The sequence below is a fragment of the Dipteris shenzhenensis genome, chromosome 12, assembly GCF_047967505.1.
Source record: "Dipteris shenzhenensis isolate YYH24624 ecotype China chromosome 12, Dip_SZ_1.0, whole genome shotgun sequence".
NCBI classification, from domain to species: Eukaryota; Viridiplantae; Streptophyta; class Polypodiopsida; order Gleicheniales; family Dipteridaceae; genus Dipteris; species Dipteris shenzhenensis.
The window spans coordinates 32,997,014-33,014,207 of record NC_141607.1 but is presented as its reverse complement, the minus strand read 5'-3'; the positions used below and the strand labels follow the sequence as shown (position 1 = coordinate 33,014,207).

Sequence of the window (17,194 nt, the reverse complement as noted above, 5' to 3'; positions counted from 1 at the left end):
TTAGATTCTACCAAGATTATAAAAGGTATTGTATTAAACATTTTATACAAGTGTCTAATTGTGTGAGGTCCATGATATCATAGTGTGGCGTAGTCCCATGAATGGGCCCAAGTTTCACTACAAATCCACACATTTACGATTTACAAGATCATCCTTTAACAAGATTGATAGCGAAAGACTTGCCCTAGAGTGTTGAGGGGATACAATTGTGAGGTCTCAAGCTTCCAAGCAAGGTACATTATGGTGTGGGCTAAGACAAGGCTCCTTGAGTCATGAGATTTTGGTGCTCTTTGACACGATCATGAGGTCCACCTGCTCAATTAAGCATGTGTCTAGGTCTGTACAAAATGCATGGAGTGTAGACCTACCGACCATCAGTGTCACTCTTTTTGAGCTGTTATTCACATACAGGGAAGACCTTGAGCGTGTTTCCAACAGGTGGTTCAGGGTGGTGTCGGTCGGGAAGTGCATTGTGATTATACGTGTTGAAGAATCGATGACTAGTTTTTTTTTTCTCATCCGCCCCCTCACGCATGAATTGAGTACCCCCCAGCCCTAGAGCTACGTTGCATGCAACAAGGTTTGAACGCGGGCTACGAGCACTAGTAGGTTAGACGCCCAACCACTACATTGGCGTAGCATCGGCAAGTGATGATTAGTTTAAGGTTGGGTTCACACCAAGCCCCCCGCCCGCCATGGGGATTAAGATGGGCGTCGGGTCCGGCTGTTCACACCATGGGTGGACACGATTTAAATGAGTGCTGCCATTTAATGTTAGCAAAGGTTGGTGGTGAAGGGAATCACCTCTGAATCTGTCGATAGGGGTTCGACCCCCAATCACGCCAATTTGCGCCATTTTTTCAGGGCCACTCAATCGCCTACACGAGCCAGGCAATTTTTTGCGCTCGGGCCCTCATCGTCTATTGGGCCGTCGACGAATCTGCAAATTTTTTTTGCAATGAGTCCGGGCGGGCGGTGTGAACCCGCAGCAAGTATGATGAGATCATGGAAGGATTCTCTCGAGGGTGGTGGGAGGCACATTGTGGCCACATCGGAGGTGACAGCAAAGTCGGTGTATAAATGCGAGGGGGAGGGTGTCGACGTGTACATGTCTTAATCTGTGATTAGGGGAAAGATTAAATAAAGAAGCTTATCGAAGAGCAGCAGTAGCCGAAAGAAAAACGAAGAAGAGGATTCCTCAGCAGAATTTTTTCCCGTCGATTCGATTCGTTCACGGCGATCGATTTGCTCGGTACTCCTTCGCATCCTCTTTCGTTGCAATCCGCGCTTTTTTACCGGTCTTTTACTCGATCGATCTCTCCACCTTCTGTTTGCTAGCTTTCTTGGCAGCTTTTTCTTCGAGATAGCATCCCTCCAGATTGCGCGAACTCGTTGAGAATGAAATTTCCTCGTCGTAATCGTTGCGTTGATGCTTTCCTTTTTCTGTGTTCGTCTACCAGGTCGCATTTTGTGCAGGAAGGGTACTCGACTGCGGAGCTAACAAAACTGGGGCCTTTTTGGAAGTAGCGGAGCAATGAATGACTTCGCTCGGATAGAAGCACGAAGAAAAAAGACTGAACACGTTTTTGTCTTTGTCACTCTCTAACAAGGATTGCTAGCCGGAAAACAATAAGCCCAAATGACCAGATTGTTCTTGAACGATGCTGGGACTAGCATAAGCATCGATTCAGTAACTATAATGCGAAACATTTCCCTCAATTATTTCCGTTAAAGTGGCGGCCGTAGTCGTAGCAATGGCTACAGATGACAGTCCTGCTCCATCTTCCTCGATTCCGTTGTCTGCAGAGGCTCCTGTTCAGGCCCTCCCCATTGACGGGGTCGAAGGTGACGATGAGTACGATGACGACGATGAGGATGCCGGCTCAGATCCAGAGGATGGAGAAGAGGAAGAGTCTTCCGACGAAGAAGAACCGCGCCTCAAATATCAGAGAATGGCAGGCAGTGTTCCTTCTTTACTTTCCAATGATGCGGCATCTTGCATTACTGTTGCTGAGCGGATGATCGCTTTAGGGACTCACGACGGCACAGTACATATTTTGGACTATCAGGGCAATCAGGTCTCTTAATCGCTTTTGCATTTTGTTCGTTCTGCAGCTCAACGGCATGATTATGAGGCCATAGAAGCTCGATCATACGTCTCATCATCGTGCTCTCTAATAAGATACTAGTCAGGACAATGGCTGATATGTGTGAATGGTCCTCCTTAAGAAAATTTGGGCTAGGCATATAGTTATGGATGTAAGAGTTGTGCCTTGGAGCCTAGGGCATCGTTTGTGGGTAGCTTGCGGTGGTATAGGACGGTAGAGGTAACAGATTCTTGATTATAATTCCTGAATACTATTTAAGTCAATGTGTGATCCAGAGGTGACTGACGTATCAGAATCTCTAATGTAGGATCATGTGTATATCGGAACTACCAGAGGTTTTTCTTTGAAGGTCAGCTTGATGTGAATAACTTATCAGAATCTGTAATGTATGATCATGTGTATTATTGGAACTACCACAGATTTTTATTAGAAGGTCAGCTTGATGGGGATTAAATGCCGATCTCTATGAGAAAGGACTACTTGTCAAGCCACGTGTTGACTTCGGGGGTGATTATCTGAAGGACTCAGCCCTCAAACCAACCCTAAATTCAGAAGCCCTATATCTGGTTTACTCCTTGGACTTTATCCTTGGGTGCTAAATTGGTTTATTCCGGAACCTACAAAAGCGACCTCCTCTCATAATCATAAAAAGGGCCCTACAAGCTCTGCTTTTAGGAAAAAGCCATTTAAGTCAGAGTTTTAGATCCTCTCTTTTTACAGGAGACACTATAACCATGCCAAAATCTTCATAACTTGATTGTCCATGCGCTCAGGTGTTTAGCATGTAGATAATTGGCACAAATTTTTGAAAGGACATTTATCAATACAAAACCATGTGCACTATTCCTAATTTCCCAATTCCAATATTGGAAACCTGAGCTTGGCTTTGATACATGTAAAACGTCACCATGTGGATTGGCATATTGTTAGTTTACAATACACAGAATGGATCATGGGTTGCTACTTTGTTCTCACGTGCTGCGCTGTGGAAGAGTAAAATTCTTGTCTTTGATGTTTTATTTTATGCAGGTCAAGGAGTTTGCTGCTCATGCAGCTACTGTGAATGAGCTTAGCTTTGATGCTGAGGGTGAGTACATCGGAAGCTGCTCAGATGATGGATCTGTTGTGGTGAATAGCCTCTACACTGATGAGAAGGAGAGATTTGATTATCATCGGCCCATGAAGGCCGTGGCACTCGATCCTCAGTATGCTCAGAAGTCATCAAGAAGATTTGTGGCCGGAGGCTTAGCTGGACAGCTTGTGCTAAATGCCAAGGGTTGGTTTGGTTATCGAGAGCAGGTTAATTGGATTCTTTGATGCATTGTTCTTCTTTAGTTGGAAGAATCAGTTGATGTTGTTTAATTATCTCAGTTTTAATAATTATTCTCATAGTTGATGTCTCGAACAGGTCTTACATTCACAGGAGGGTCCTATTCATGCTGCAAAATGGCGGACTAGTTTGATAGCATGGGCAAATGATGTTGGCGTGAAGATCTATGACACAGCTAGTAATCAACGATTGACATACATAGAGCGGCCACGAGGTAGTCCACGTGCTGAGCTCTTACGTCCCCATCTGGTGTGGCAGGTTAGTGTTAGCTCAACCCCTTTGACATTTATCCAGGCTCTTCTAGGCTATAGTTAGGTTTGGCTGTTTTTTCACATTGGTGTTTTGAATGGTCAGGATGATACATTTCTGGTCCTTGGGTGGGCTGACACTATAAAGGTTGCAGCTATTCGAACAAAGGATGCCAACCATGCTGACAGATCTGCACCTGGGACTTCTAGTGCAGGCAGTAAAAGCACATCTAGTGCTGGTGTAAAATATGTTGAAATTGTTGCTGCTTTCCAGACAGAGTATTATATATCAGGAATTGCTCCTTATGGCGATGCTTTGGTTGTCCTGGCTTACATACCTGAAAAAGAAGGAAACCCTGCTGATTCATCAGATTCGATTTCTTCTAGGCAGGTGATTTTAAACTTGCATTCACTCATTTACCTTATCTGCTTTGATTTTTCCTTCTTCTCATATAATAATAATGGCCTTTTCTTTCTGTTATCTTCCTATAAGTGCAGTATGAGAATGACCACCTTTAATTTATTTTGAAGCTGCATGGCTGCCACATGTCGATTGCATGCAAGCTCTTTCAATTAAACATGCTCCACTTAGCCCAAACGAGCGGTGAAGGCCACAACCTCCAACACCCTCTTGTGGACAAACCCTGTTGCAAACAAATGCGACCAATTGATCAAACTTGACCACGACCAAACCACAAGGCCGGGCCAATGAAATGCCAGCCGCCACCATATGCCACGTGGGTAGCATGTCTGCCAACGAGCACAAGAGGTCGCGTCAGGGAGTCATCAAGAGCCGCCGTCGCCGTCTCACGAACCATTACAAGTCACTCTTCAAAGTCACTTATATGGATCGCGATAATCCACCACCAAAGTTTGGGCCTGCCACGTGTGGCGCACGCAACAGCTGCATACACAATTCACAGTCTGCAACTGCTCTGATACCAACTGATTAAACCTGACCATGACCAAACCACAAGGCCGGGCCAATCAAATGCCAGCCGCCACCAAATACCACGCAGGGAGCACGTCTGTCAGAGACCACAAGAGGGCACGTCAGGGAGTCATCAAGAGATGCCATCGCCGTCTCACAAGCCATCACAAGTCGCTCTTCAAAGTCACTGACATGGATCGCGATAATCCGCCACCAAAGTCTGGAGCTGCCACGTGTGGCGCACGCGACAACTGCGTACACAGTCCGCAGTCTTCAATTGCTCTGATACCATGTTGGCAGCCAGTGCATGTCTGCCATGTGTCATCGAGTGCAGGGGGCCAAATTCCCTGCCTCCTAGCCACGCTAGCTCCCTCTCCTCCCAAAATATCCTGGTGAACATAAGAGAGGAGGGTCTCAACGAGGCATTATATTCAAGGCCACAATGGCCACATTTTTGCTATGGGACCAAAGTCCCCAAACACCACGTGTAAATTGCGTGCAAGCTCCCTCACTTAAACATGATCCACTCAGCCCAAACGAGGGGTGAAGGCCACCACCTCCAACAATAATGTCATTCCCTTTATCACTGAGGAAAGAATGAAAGTCAGTGTAATGTGTTCTTTTGAGTACAATTTGCGATTTCAGATTGAAATACAAATAAAGTGAGGTGGAAAGTTTATGCTGCTGGCATTCGTGATTTGAAGATTGATACATTGATTTTGATGAATAAAGATGCTTACTTTTCCTCCTTGTGGACAACTTGATCACTTGCACTAGCTAAAAGATTGTGACTTTATAATGCCCGTGGTGTGCAAAAACGGACTCCTCATCCTATCACCTTGTTGCACTGTGAAGAGTGGTACAAGTACTCTGCCACCTGGCGTGTAGCTCCAATTTGGCACACTTGTACTGGCTAGCTAACCACGTTGAATCTTGCCACAGCTCCCCAAAGTTCTCAATGGAGGCGAGCTGCTCTGTGTGTGTGTGTGCGTGTGGGTGTGTGTGTAACATGCAATGGTAATCTAATCGTGTAATCACAACAAGAGCTTTTTAAACCTTTAGTAAGGAATTAGCGTTATGCACCATAGAAAGAAAGAAAGAAAGTTTATTAAAGTCTTCGGAAGACCGATGGGTCTATGAGACTGTGAAAATCTTGATACAACGAGCTGTGGTAGTGGAGCTACTAAACGAGCGTCCATACCAATGCAAAATGCAAAAATTGCAAAAAATGCAGAATGGCAGCACTAAGTCCTAAGTACAACATAGTCATGTCGATGGTCGACTATATATCAATCTCAGCATCATCATCAATATCATCATCATCCCCAGCAACAGCAAGATATCAGGATGGATGAGGCAGTGGAGGCATGAAGTCGGCAATAGAGTGCTGTCGGCCACTCAGAGGTGCGGTCCTGGCACGTCTCGTGGTCGTAGCTCTGCGTCTAATCAGGGCTACTGTGACCCCCGTCGGTCGGGCTCCAACTCTAAACAAGGAGGGGATGTCTCCAAGTGTGATCTGTGTGTCGACCCTCTGTCTGAGCTGTCGGGTCACGGGCTCCGGGTCACGGGCATGTCGAGGCCTCGTCTCGTTGGGGTCCATGTGATCTACCTGAAAGAACTCCGTGATAGAGCTCTGAGAGGGATCAACCGAGGAAGAAGTCTGCTCCTGTCTCCGTGCTCGGAGTATCCTCTCGCGGTGTCTAAGTGCCTCATGAATGAAACCTGCCAAACATCGCTGGTCTGGGTAGGAGAGGAAATGGGCTAAAATCCCATAACTATCTCTGAAGAGGCAATGGAAACATCCTCGGATCTCATAGTACATAGGACACCTAAAGATGAAATGCTCCTCTGTGTGCATATGTGCCGCTCCCTGGGTAGTCGCTCTGCTCTGCCGCTCTCGATGCGAAGTCTGTGTGAAGAGACCCGGAACTGCCCAAGAGAGATCCTCATCGAGTGGGGTAGGTGAATCTGTGTGTATCCTGGTGGGTCAATGAAACCCTCCGCTATGATATGTAAGAAGTGATCTCTGTAGAAGCTAAGCTTCACTGGGAGTTCACTCGGTTCCAACCAGGTCCGAAAAGTGTGTAGCTATAGTAGATCCTCACGGATAACCTGGTTGACCTCATGTGATAAGAGGGGAGAGAACGGAGCATCCATGCTATACTGGAAGGGAGGTAGTCTATCCATGTGGAGCCCCAGTTGCTCAAACCATCTCTCTGTACGTGCATACCAGTACCTTTGATCTCCTCCTTTTGCAAGTGCCATAGAAGAGGATAGAGCTATCCATGGTAGCCTGCTACGCCCCGAGGTATAATCCCCATATTCCCTAACTCGGTACAGATATGTGATGACCTGAAATGCAGCATCTAGCTGTAAAGGGGGTGACCCAAACTCAGCCTGAATGATCTGGTGAGGAACGGATGACTTACCACGAATCATCCGTGATAGCATGAGAACGTGTAGCCGCTCCACACGGGCCCACTCTGTATCCGACAAGTCTGGTCCCCAACAAGGACTGTCGTACATCCCCGCTGGGCGAGCCAATGAGTCAAAAAGCAACCCTTTGGTGCGTGGATCCTGAAAGTGTGAGCGGAAGCACTGCCTCTCTAGCCTGGCCAATGAGGCATACCCTCTACTCAAGCGTGCCTGCATCGCGGGTCTCATAGTGAAGCTCGGTCCGGAGAAGATAACCCCAAGATAAGTGTATGATGAAACTATCTCAACAGATGACCCCGCAAATGTGAACTGCTCCTGACGCATGATGGCTCGAGATGTATTGAAGATCATGACCTTGGTTTTACCTAGGCTGACCTTCAAATCATGAGACTCACAAAATGACTGTAGTGCGTCTAGGTGTCTTTGAAGCCCCTCTGCTGAGGAAGACAAGAGAGCCACGTCATCTGCATAGAGCAAAATCTGGATCAGCGTGCGCGCAAGAGAGCAACCTACACCCCCCTGTGTCTGCATCACTGTCTCAAGCTCGTCAATGTAGAGGCCAAACAAGGTAGGCGACAAAGGACACCCTTGTTTGACCCCGATGGTACTCATGATCTCATCTGTCCACCCGGATCCTACTCGAACTCTGCCAGAAACTCTCTCGTAAAGTGCCATGACAGCCCAAATGATCTCCTGGACATAACCCAAGTCTTGTAGGCGTCGTCTGAGGCGGGCTCTCGGGACCGTGTCAAATGCCTTGCGAAAATCCACAAAGCAACAATAAACCCTCTGCTTCCGTGACCTCGTCTCCTCGATGATACATCTGAGCGTTAGAATGTGGTCCATGGTTCCATGATCACGCCGGAATCCGGCCTGTCCTGCTGCTTTGAGTCCTCGACACTCTGCAAGTCTGCTAACCTCGGAGTCAAGTACTGATGCATAAATCTTGGACATGACATGTCCAATCATAATGGTCCTGTAGTTCTCCGGGCTCATGTACCGATTGGGTAGAGAGAATGGAGTCGACAACCGATTGGGTCCCTGTACCCACTGAGGGCCCCCCCCCCCCAATCAGGGGAGAATTTGCTTTATACGTGGAGAACTGAGAGATACAAATAACACTCTTCGAGAGAGCACAGAAACACGCTTCTGAAGAGTACAGTGTGCACACGTCTTGCAGACCCAAAGATCTGAGCGGCAACACTGACAAATACCGAGACCTTGATGCTGTCCACACTGATAATGTAGGGCACTTTTGCAAGGCAAGGAAAAGGCTTGTGCTGTCCACCGGGATGCAAGGTTATTGTGTGAGTGAGAGAGTGAAAGCTAGGAGTAATAGATTCTAAAGAGAGCTGAGAGATGATTGAAATATAGAGCTGAGAAGATGACTGAAATATAGAGCTGAGAAGTGAACTGTGCAAAACGGTAAAGAGAGCTGAGAGATGACTGAAATATAGAGCTGAGAATTGAGCTGTGCACAATTGTAAAGAAAGCTGTACAGAGCTGCTGAAACAGAGCGCTTGTGAAGAGTACAGTGTGCACCCGTATTGCAGACCCAAAGATCCAAGAGGCAACGCCGACCAATACCGAGAGGTTGATGCTGTCCACACTGACAATTTAGGGCACTTCTGCAAGGCAAGGAAGAGGCTTGTGCTGTCCACCGGGATGCAGGGTTACTGTGTGAGTGAGAGAGTGAAAGCTAGGAGTAATAGATTCTAAAGAGAGCTGAGAGATGACTGAAATATAGAGCTGAGAAGATGACTGAAATATAGAGCTGAGAAGTGAGCTGTGCAAAACTGTAAAGAGAGCTGAGAGATGACTGAAATATAGAGCTGAGAAACGACTGAAATATAGAGCTGAGAATTGAGCTGTGCAGAACTGTAAAGAAAGCTGTAAAGAGCTGCTGAAACAGTACCCTAACCTTACTCCGTTTGCTGGTCCAAATCCTCAACTTTGGTGCTGCATATACACCTTCCAAACAGGCTGAACTGAAGGCCAAAAGCTGAGGCTGATCAGGGCCAACTCCGGAAGTGTTCAGGGCTGCACACAAGAGGGTGGAGGGGAGATATTGGAGTGCTGAAGGCTTGGGGAGTTGAGTGGGAAATGAGGGCATGGAGGCCTCCTTTATATAGGGTGGAAGGGCTGAGGCAACCAGCCCAAAATGGCCGACTTTTTAGTTGGTTATTTTGGAGCTGGTTGGCTGGTCCCTTGGCCCCATAAAAGGTGGCCTAGGGAGGGGTGTAGGGTAGCCTATAAAGGCAGTCCTTCCCCTGCCACTTCCCTTCAATTGTTCCAGCCTTGAGGGGGCCTAAAAGGGCTCCTATCCTAGGCTGGACCTAAACCTATCTTTAATTCTAAGACGGAAACACTACCCTAATGTTCTCCAGTGGGTATTAGTGAACAAGGACTGATCTATCTAACTTGACGTAAGGTTGAGAGACTGACTTACGTAGCTTGTGCCTGATTGTCCGTGGACAAGGGCTTACAAAGGGGTCACATCATATGACAAAATCTCCTATTAGGGAACTATTAGGCACTTGTCGATGTAGCCAGTGTGTCACATTGCATCCAAGTGCATAGGTGCATGTGACATTCCCTCCTTAACTTGGCGGTAGGTTGATTGCTTCCAAGTAGTCCGTGAAAATTTGTGGGAACTCCTGGAAAAAGTCTTCGTCCAACCACACTACTTCATGGATACCTCGATCACGGAACTTGCTGTAAAACTCCTGGATCCTGCGTCCTGACCCATGCTTGAATTTATGAAGAAGGATCTGCTCTGGTTGCAAAACTTCGGCTTCATCAAGAACTTGAGGTTGCTGCTCGTCAGAAATCTTGGTAAGAGGAGGTGCAAAATACGGCTTCAACCAAGCTATATGGAACACATTGTGCATAGTCCAACTATTCGGAAGACGTAACTTCATTGAGACATCATTGATCTTTTGAATAATAGGGAATGGTCCGAATCTCTCGAAAGACAGCTTAGGGCATCGCTTGCCCTCTTTGCTTGATAATTCATAAATACACCCATTGACCCATCCAAACGCCGCTTCATAAGGTGTGCGACGAATGCTTGAAGAATAGGTATTGTTCAAGATGGCCTGCACAAGCGGAAGAAACTGCTCCCACTTTCCCTAAGCATCATGACAATATGATTTTAAAATATATAACACCATACCATTATACTTTTCTGTCTCTCCATTCGATTGCAGATGGAAAGCATTGGACATTTGTAGCTTATACCAAAATTATCAAACAAGGCTCGCCGAAAATAGACGTGAATTTGGAGTCCCTGTCGGATGTGATGGTCCTTGTGGGATACCAATACTTTATGAACAAACGAGCTACGTCTTCAACGTTGGCCGTCTACTTGCAGGGAATAAGTACACAATATTTACTAAAGTGACAAACAATAGTAAGACATTGAGTGTCTCGCGTACCTACGGATGCTAGAAGTGGTTCCACGAAGTCTATACCTATGTCTTGGAAAGGACCATCGGGTATTGGCAATGGCATAAGTAAGCAAGCCCCCTTCTTGTGGGAAGCCTTGACCTTTTGGCATATCTGACAATTCTGAACATAGCCGTATACGTCCTTCCGCATCTTTGGCCAATAGAATAGCGCTCTAACTTCTATAAAGTACCATTGATAGCGCTATGACCATCGGTGAGGACGTCATGGGCATCATGGAGAAGCAACTGCCATTTGTCTTTGAGTACACGTAATATTTTCTTATAGAAAAGCCAACCTTCCTCTACTGAGTAATGGCCTGGAGCAAGCTTTGTGGCTAACTGGAACTGGGTGCCAAACTCTTCTGATTCCGCGTATTGTGCCTTCATACCATCAAGATCTTTTCCTTTGATTTCGAGTACAGTGGCCTTCTCAATGGTCTGGATTGAACCTTTCCGACTTTGATCGTCGGCAACGGGGTTGTTTTTGCCGAGGACATAATCATTCCTCCCAAATTGCTGGAATATTTGGCTCCGCCGTTGTTGCTGATCACTCCATTGTGAACTAGGCATTGTCTGAAGCCACTTAAGGGCTTGGTGATCTGTCTTGACTTTGAAAGTCTGTTCGTAGAGGCCTCCAATGGTTTAATGCTTGGATGACACCGAGCAGCTGTCTATCATAAACTGAATAGTTATTTTTGGCATCGTTGAGGTTTCTGTTGTAATATGCCACGGGTCTATCCTCTTGCTGTAAAACTGTCCTAATGGCGACATTGCTAGCGTCTGTGATTACCAAAAATGGATCATCCCAAGAGGCGATCTTCATAACTGGTACTGTTGTGGCCGACGGTTGCAAGTCATGGAGGCCTGCAAAGCTTTGCCTGTAACTTGAATCTTTTGTCTGCCTGTCTTTAGTCCCTTTAATAGGTCTGTAAGAGGGGTTGCATGTGTTGAGAATGTCACGATCTGTGACGTATTCCTTTCTCTATTTCTAGACTTATGGATGGTTTGATGAATGGACACTTGTGGAAGGGTATGCCCTTTCGACGGGACACTTGCCCTTTCGACGGGACACTCCCTAATGAGGCATAACCCTTCACAAGAGACATTCTAATGAAGAGACATTCCTATTGTAATGTACCCTCTCATCAAGGGTCACACCCTTCACAAGGGGTACACACCTCTTCATGCACATACCCTTTGGAGTACACACCTTTTCATGTGTGACTCTTCACTCTCTATATAAGAGAGGCCCAATTGTATGGATGACAATCACATCCACCCTACAGACATTCAAGCAATACAATTATTCCTTGTTCTCTGCTATCTCAGTCTCTTTTCTGTTCCTTAGCACAGTTCTAAATATAGTAAATCTAGGATTTCTTACAGTGGTATCAGAGCAAAATTCGCTCCTGCCTGTAGGAAATGCCCCCCACCTTCTAGCGCTGATCTGATACATTTTTGCCGCTAGAAGGACATCCGTGCACATTGTGCATGGAAGAGATGGAGAGGATGAGCATAAAATTTTTAAACGCCTACCCGGCCTAAAGTCATCCTGACCTCTCCATCTCCCTCACATCACAAGTTGATGTGAATGGACACGACCAAAATCGTGTCCTTTCAGGTGCTTGGGCTGTCCCAAAACCAAGGGACGCACCTTTTCCACCATGGGACACACCTTTTGGTGACGAGTCTCGACTCCTCACTCATGGGACATACCCCATCGTGGGCAAATGGACTACCTATTCATGCAGGGTCGCACCCCTTTTAACAATAGGGACATATCCCCTCATGAACAGGTGCACCTATTCCAAGGGTCACACCCCTTCGAATAGGCACACCTCCTAGGCCCCAAGTACCTACAAAAGGGTACCTAGAGGGGTAAAAAAGGGAAAAAAAATTAAACCCATCCCCTACCCCTAGGTTCACCCTAGCTACCCTAGGGTTAACTAAACCCCCAAATTAATTTTTGGGCAACTAACCCATTGGGCAGCCCCCAACGAAAAGAGGCGAACCTCTTTATTGCACCGTACGGATCTCGAGACACCCTGCGCAGCCAGCCGTACAGCCCTGCGCAACCATTTCCGTACATCCCTGCGCAGCCAGCCGTCCAGCCAACCGTACAGCCAGCCGTACAGCCATTCACGCTGCCAGCTGTACAGCCGTACAGCCTGCGCTGCCAGCCCCTGCTTCGCCATTCACGCTGCCAGCCCTCTTTGCTGCCAGCCCTTGCCTCGCCATTTTCGCTGCCAGCCCTGCATCGCTATTTCGCTGACAGCCCCCTCGCTATTTGCAGCCCTAGCCTTGCCCATTGCGGCCCTGGATACCTGCCATTTCCTGACAGCCTGCAGCCCTTCCCTTGTTTCGCCATCTTTGCCCTGCCAAATCAGCACCAGTTGCAACTATTCTCGCGATGAAGACAGCCCGTTGACAGCCCGGACTAGACAAGCCTCGAGCACTCCTCGCAAAACACTGCAACATGGACCTCCGGACAACGATTTGCAGCCTTCTTCTACGCAATAACTTGGCAGATTAAAGTATTGCCAGGTGGAGTCTTTCCAATCTGCTTTTTAAGGATTCTCTTTAACAAATTACAGCAAATGAAAGAATCCACATTAAAGCATGGAAACCCCTGGTAATTCACCCGGCCTTTCAAGGACACCTCAGGCATCTGCTACTACACAATATCGTGTTCAAATTGCACAGCCAGCCCATTTTGGAGCCTTTGCATCTTGGGTCTTCTGTGTCACGTGCCCTCCGAGTGACTTGGATCACATCCTCTACCTTCTGCGTGAGGCACCTCAGTTACATTATTTCCTCAGCACAGTACAGGTTGTGTTCCACGAGACACGAAGATATCCGGAACACGATATTCCTCAGGAGTTTGCTGTTCATTTTTGGAGAGAATTTTACCCTCCACCTTCGGCATCTCCAGGGTACTCTCCATCTCCTTCAGCTCCCAGATATCCTCCTCTACAGGTTGTACCTTCTCCAAGTCAGTATTTACATTCTGAAGGCACTCCCTCTCCTGGATATCCTCCACTTTCGACAGCAGCTCCTTATCCCTTCAGATCCGTGGACTCTGCTACCTACCCCTGTCCTATCACGAGCAGTAACACCATTTTCAGAATCTCCAGTGTTACCTCCGACAGGATCTCCCTTACCAGATTTCCACGGGTGGTTCCATCCTGCTTCGCCTGCCCCCTCCAACATGAGCAACCTCAGGGAGCAGCCCGAATCCTCTTCCAGGAATGGTACAAACTAGAGCGCAAGTTCGCGCTTTTCTCACAGGGATCTCCGACATGTCGCACCGCTCGCGTGAAGCCTCTCCAGAGATTAAAGAATCAAGTCCCAAAAAGACCCCTGAAGGCAACGTCCAAAGTGAATCACTATTGCAACTTCAAATATCTCAGCTTCAGGACAGCATCTCCGACTTGGTTCAAAAAGTTCAACACATACAGAGGATGACGTGACGCAACCAGACGACGATGCGGACTCTTTCCCACCAGAGGTAGAAAACACTGAACTACGTGCTCTCTACCGATTACTTCAAGCTTCCAAAACTAAACGACTTGACGTCAAACTTCCGGAAGCCTACACTGGTCAACGCAATCGCCGAACAGTTGACCAATGGCTCGCTAAAATGCGCATGTATTTTGACAGTGTTGACCTCACAGAAGGCAAAAAGATCGCCTTGGTAGTCTCCCTCCTGAAGGATACAGCATTTCTATGGTGGCAAAGACGCTTAAAGGACGGAAAAAGTGTGTTAACATGGGAACGTTTTGAACACGTGCTCCGTAAGCAGTTTGTACCTGCCAATGCGGACTTCCAAGCACGTTCAAAACTCCGACAGTTGGAGCAAACGGGTTCCCTGTCTTCCTACATCTCTCAGTTCACCACATTGGTGCTAGAGATTGATGGTTAACTGAGGATGGTCGCCTTCATGCTTTCATCTCAGGCCTAAATCCCTCGTTACGCATTGATGTTCTTAAAGCAAACATCACCACCACAGATGGCGCTATTGCTTACGCAGAGCACATTACAGATTTCCTAAACACAGGGAAGCAGAGTGCTAATCGCACACAGAACTCTCCTATGGCCAAAGGTGCTCGCCCTCAAGATAACACCAGATTTCGAAAAAACTTCGGTAATCAAGGTCAGCGACAGTCTCAAGATCCCCAGAAGCCTCAGAAATCATTTGCTGGATTCCAACAGAAGCACTCCCCCAAGGATCGTGTTTCTTCTTCTTCACAAAGTCATTACCAACATCCCCAACATAAAGGTGCGGCCACTGACAAGAAGAACAACTCCAGCTCAAAAGGACTTTGTACCATCTGTACCGGCGACCATAGATGGTTCGATTGTCCCAAGCGACCAAAGCAAAATTCCAATATGGAACCTAGCACTTCCCAGAAAGAAGATGCTACCTCAGCACAAGACAAGAAAGGCAAAGCTGTTCGAATGGCGAATACCATCCACCTGAGCCTTGCCAGCAACCCCGAACCTTCCCTGGCTACTCAAGTACTTTGTGTTCAAGGATCGATTCGTGAAACAAGGGTCACTATCCTCATCGACAGTGGCTGTTCTCATAATTTCCTAGCCAGTTCTGTGGTCGATAAACTTCGGTTGACCACCAGTCCTAGTCTCATGGACTATCAGATTGAACTCGCAAATGGAACAACTTTCTTGTGCAACACCAGGATCAAAAACTTGTCTTTTCGCATCCAACATTATACGGATAAGTTGAACTTCGACATTATGCCTCTTTCTCGGTACGATGTCATACTCGGACAACAGTGGCTATACGATTATGATCCATCAATCAGCTTTCGCAGCCATACTATCCACTTTGTCCACCAGGGAAAACTTATTGAGCTAACTGGTTCTAGGGATTCTCCTTCAACCCCAGTTGCCTCTTCCCTACAAGTAAAGAAGTGGGTTCGTAAACGCCAAGCAACGACTTCACTTGTGTTGGTTACGGCAGTAGAGGAGACACCAACAAAGGATCCTCCTGAATACCTCAACCAACCTTTTTTCCAGCCTTACCTGGATCTTTTTCCACAAGAATTGCCAAAAAAGTTACCACCTCGACGACCAGTGGATCATCCAATCGAACTTATTCCCGGCAGTAATCCACCGTCGAAACCTCCTTATCGGGTTTCTTACACTCAAAATGAAGAAATCCAAAGACAGGTCACCGAACTACTCGACAAAGGTCACATTCGGCCTAGTCGCAGCCCTTTCGGATCTCCTGTACTACTTGTGGAAAAAAAGAATAAGTCAATGCGCCTCTGCATCGACTACCGAGCCCTCAACAAGCTCACTATCAAAAACAAGTATCCATTGCCTCGCATCGATGACCTCTTCGATCAACTTCTACATGCAACACAATTCTCCAAGATTGATCTTCGTTCAGGTTATCATCAAATTCGTATATGAGAAGGCGATGAGTACAAGATAGCTTTTCGAACAAAGTATGGCCACTATGAATGTTTGGTCATGCCTTTTGGGTTAAACAATGCCCCGGCCACATTCATGACATTAATGAACGACATCTTCAGGCCTTTCCTCGATAAGTTCGTCATCGTTTACCTCGATGACATCCTCGTTTTCAGCAGATCCCTACATGAGCACAAACAACATCTACACCAAGTTTTTGAAGTTCTTCGCGCAAATTCTCTCTACATCAACATTGAGAAGAGTGAGTTCTTCAAGACCCAACTTGAATATTTGGGACATGTTATTTCCGCTCAAGGCATCTCTGGGGATCCCAAGAAGGTCGAGGCAATCCGAAACTGGCCTACTCCAAAGAATGTTCATGATGTCCGCTCTTTTCTCGGATTGGCAAACTTTTACCATACAAAGGTCTATCAGTTTTCCGAAATCGCAGCTCCTATGTCCGAATTATTGAAAAGCACAGCAATTTTTCAGTGGCTTCCCGAAATAGAGTATAGTTTCCAACAACTCAAGCAAGCACTCACTACCACACCAGTTATGGCTATTGCTGACCCCAACCTTCCATTTGAGGTCATGACCGACGCTTCCGACATCGCTACAGGAGCAGTCTTGATGCAAGAAGGCAGAGTTATTGCTTTTGACAGCCATAAACATTCTGATATCCAAACCCGATATCCGGTCTATGATAAGGAGTTTCTTGCTATTGTACATGCTTATCGCTCTTGGAAACATTATCTCATGGGAGCCGACTCTGTGGTCAAAACGGACCATCACTCTTTAAAGTACATCTTTACTCAGCCAGTCATGAACGCTCGACAAGCACGCTGGGTTGAGTTTTTGGCCAACTTTCACATGACCATTGAGTATATACCAGGACTACGCAATGTAGTTGCAGATGCTCTCAGCAGGTTACCTCTAGCATCAGCCATGGTAATCTCTACATTATCTGTGGATGTTCCGAATTCATTCAAAGGAAAGTATTTCAATGATAAAGACTTCGGCACCGCAGTACAGGTTCTTTCCAAATATCAACCTTCGACTTCCGAACAAAAGATTCTCATCCTATTCTTATACGGACGACCTTCTGTATTATCAAGATCGCGTCTGTGTACCACATGACAAGGATGTTCGACGTCTTTTGTTAAAAGAGCATCATGTAGTTCCTTATGCTGCCCATCCAGGCATCAATAAGACTTATCGGTTACTCAGTGCAACATACTACTGGCCTCAGATGAAAA

General features: G+C 46.7%; 1 protein-coding gene across 1 annotated transcript in view; it reads left to right on the top strand.

Moving 5' to 3' along the window:
• Nucleotides 1-1,196: 1,196 nt before the first annotated feature.
• The window catches only part of VPS41 (vacuolar protein sorting 41), a 167,615-nt gene continuing 151,617 nt past the window's right edge, over nt 1,197-17,194 (top strand). Inside the window, exons 1-5 of the mRNA XM_087382493.1 lie at nt 1,197-1,252; nt 1,461-2,078; nt 3,138-3,407; nt 3,517-3,696; nt 3,793-4,077. Of these exons, the coding sequence (XP_087238619.1) occupies nt 1,755-2,078; nt 3,138-3,407; nt 3,517-3,696; nt 3,793-4,077 (1,059 nt within the window). The 5' untranslated portion in view covers nt 1,197-1,252; nt 1,461-1,754. The remainder of the gene's footprint in view (nt 1,253-1,460; nt 2,079-3,137; nt 3,408-3,516; nt 3,697-3,792; nt 4,078-17,194) is intronic.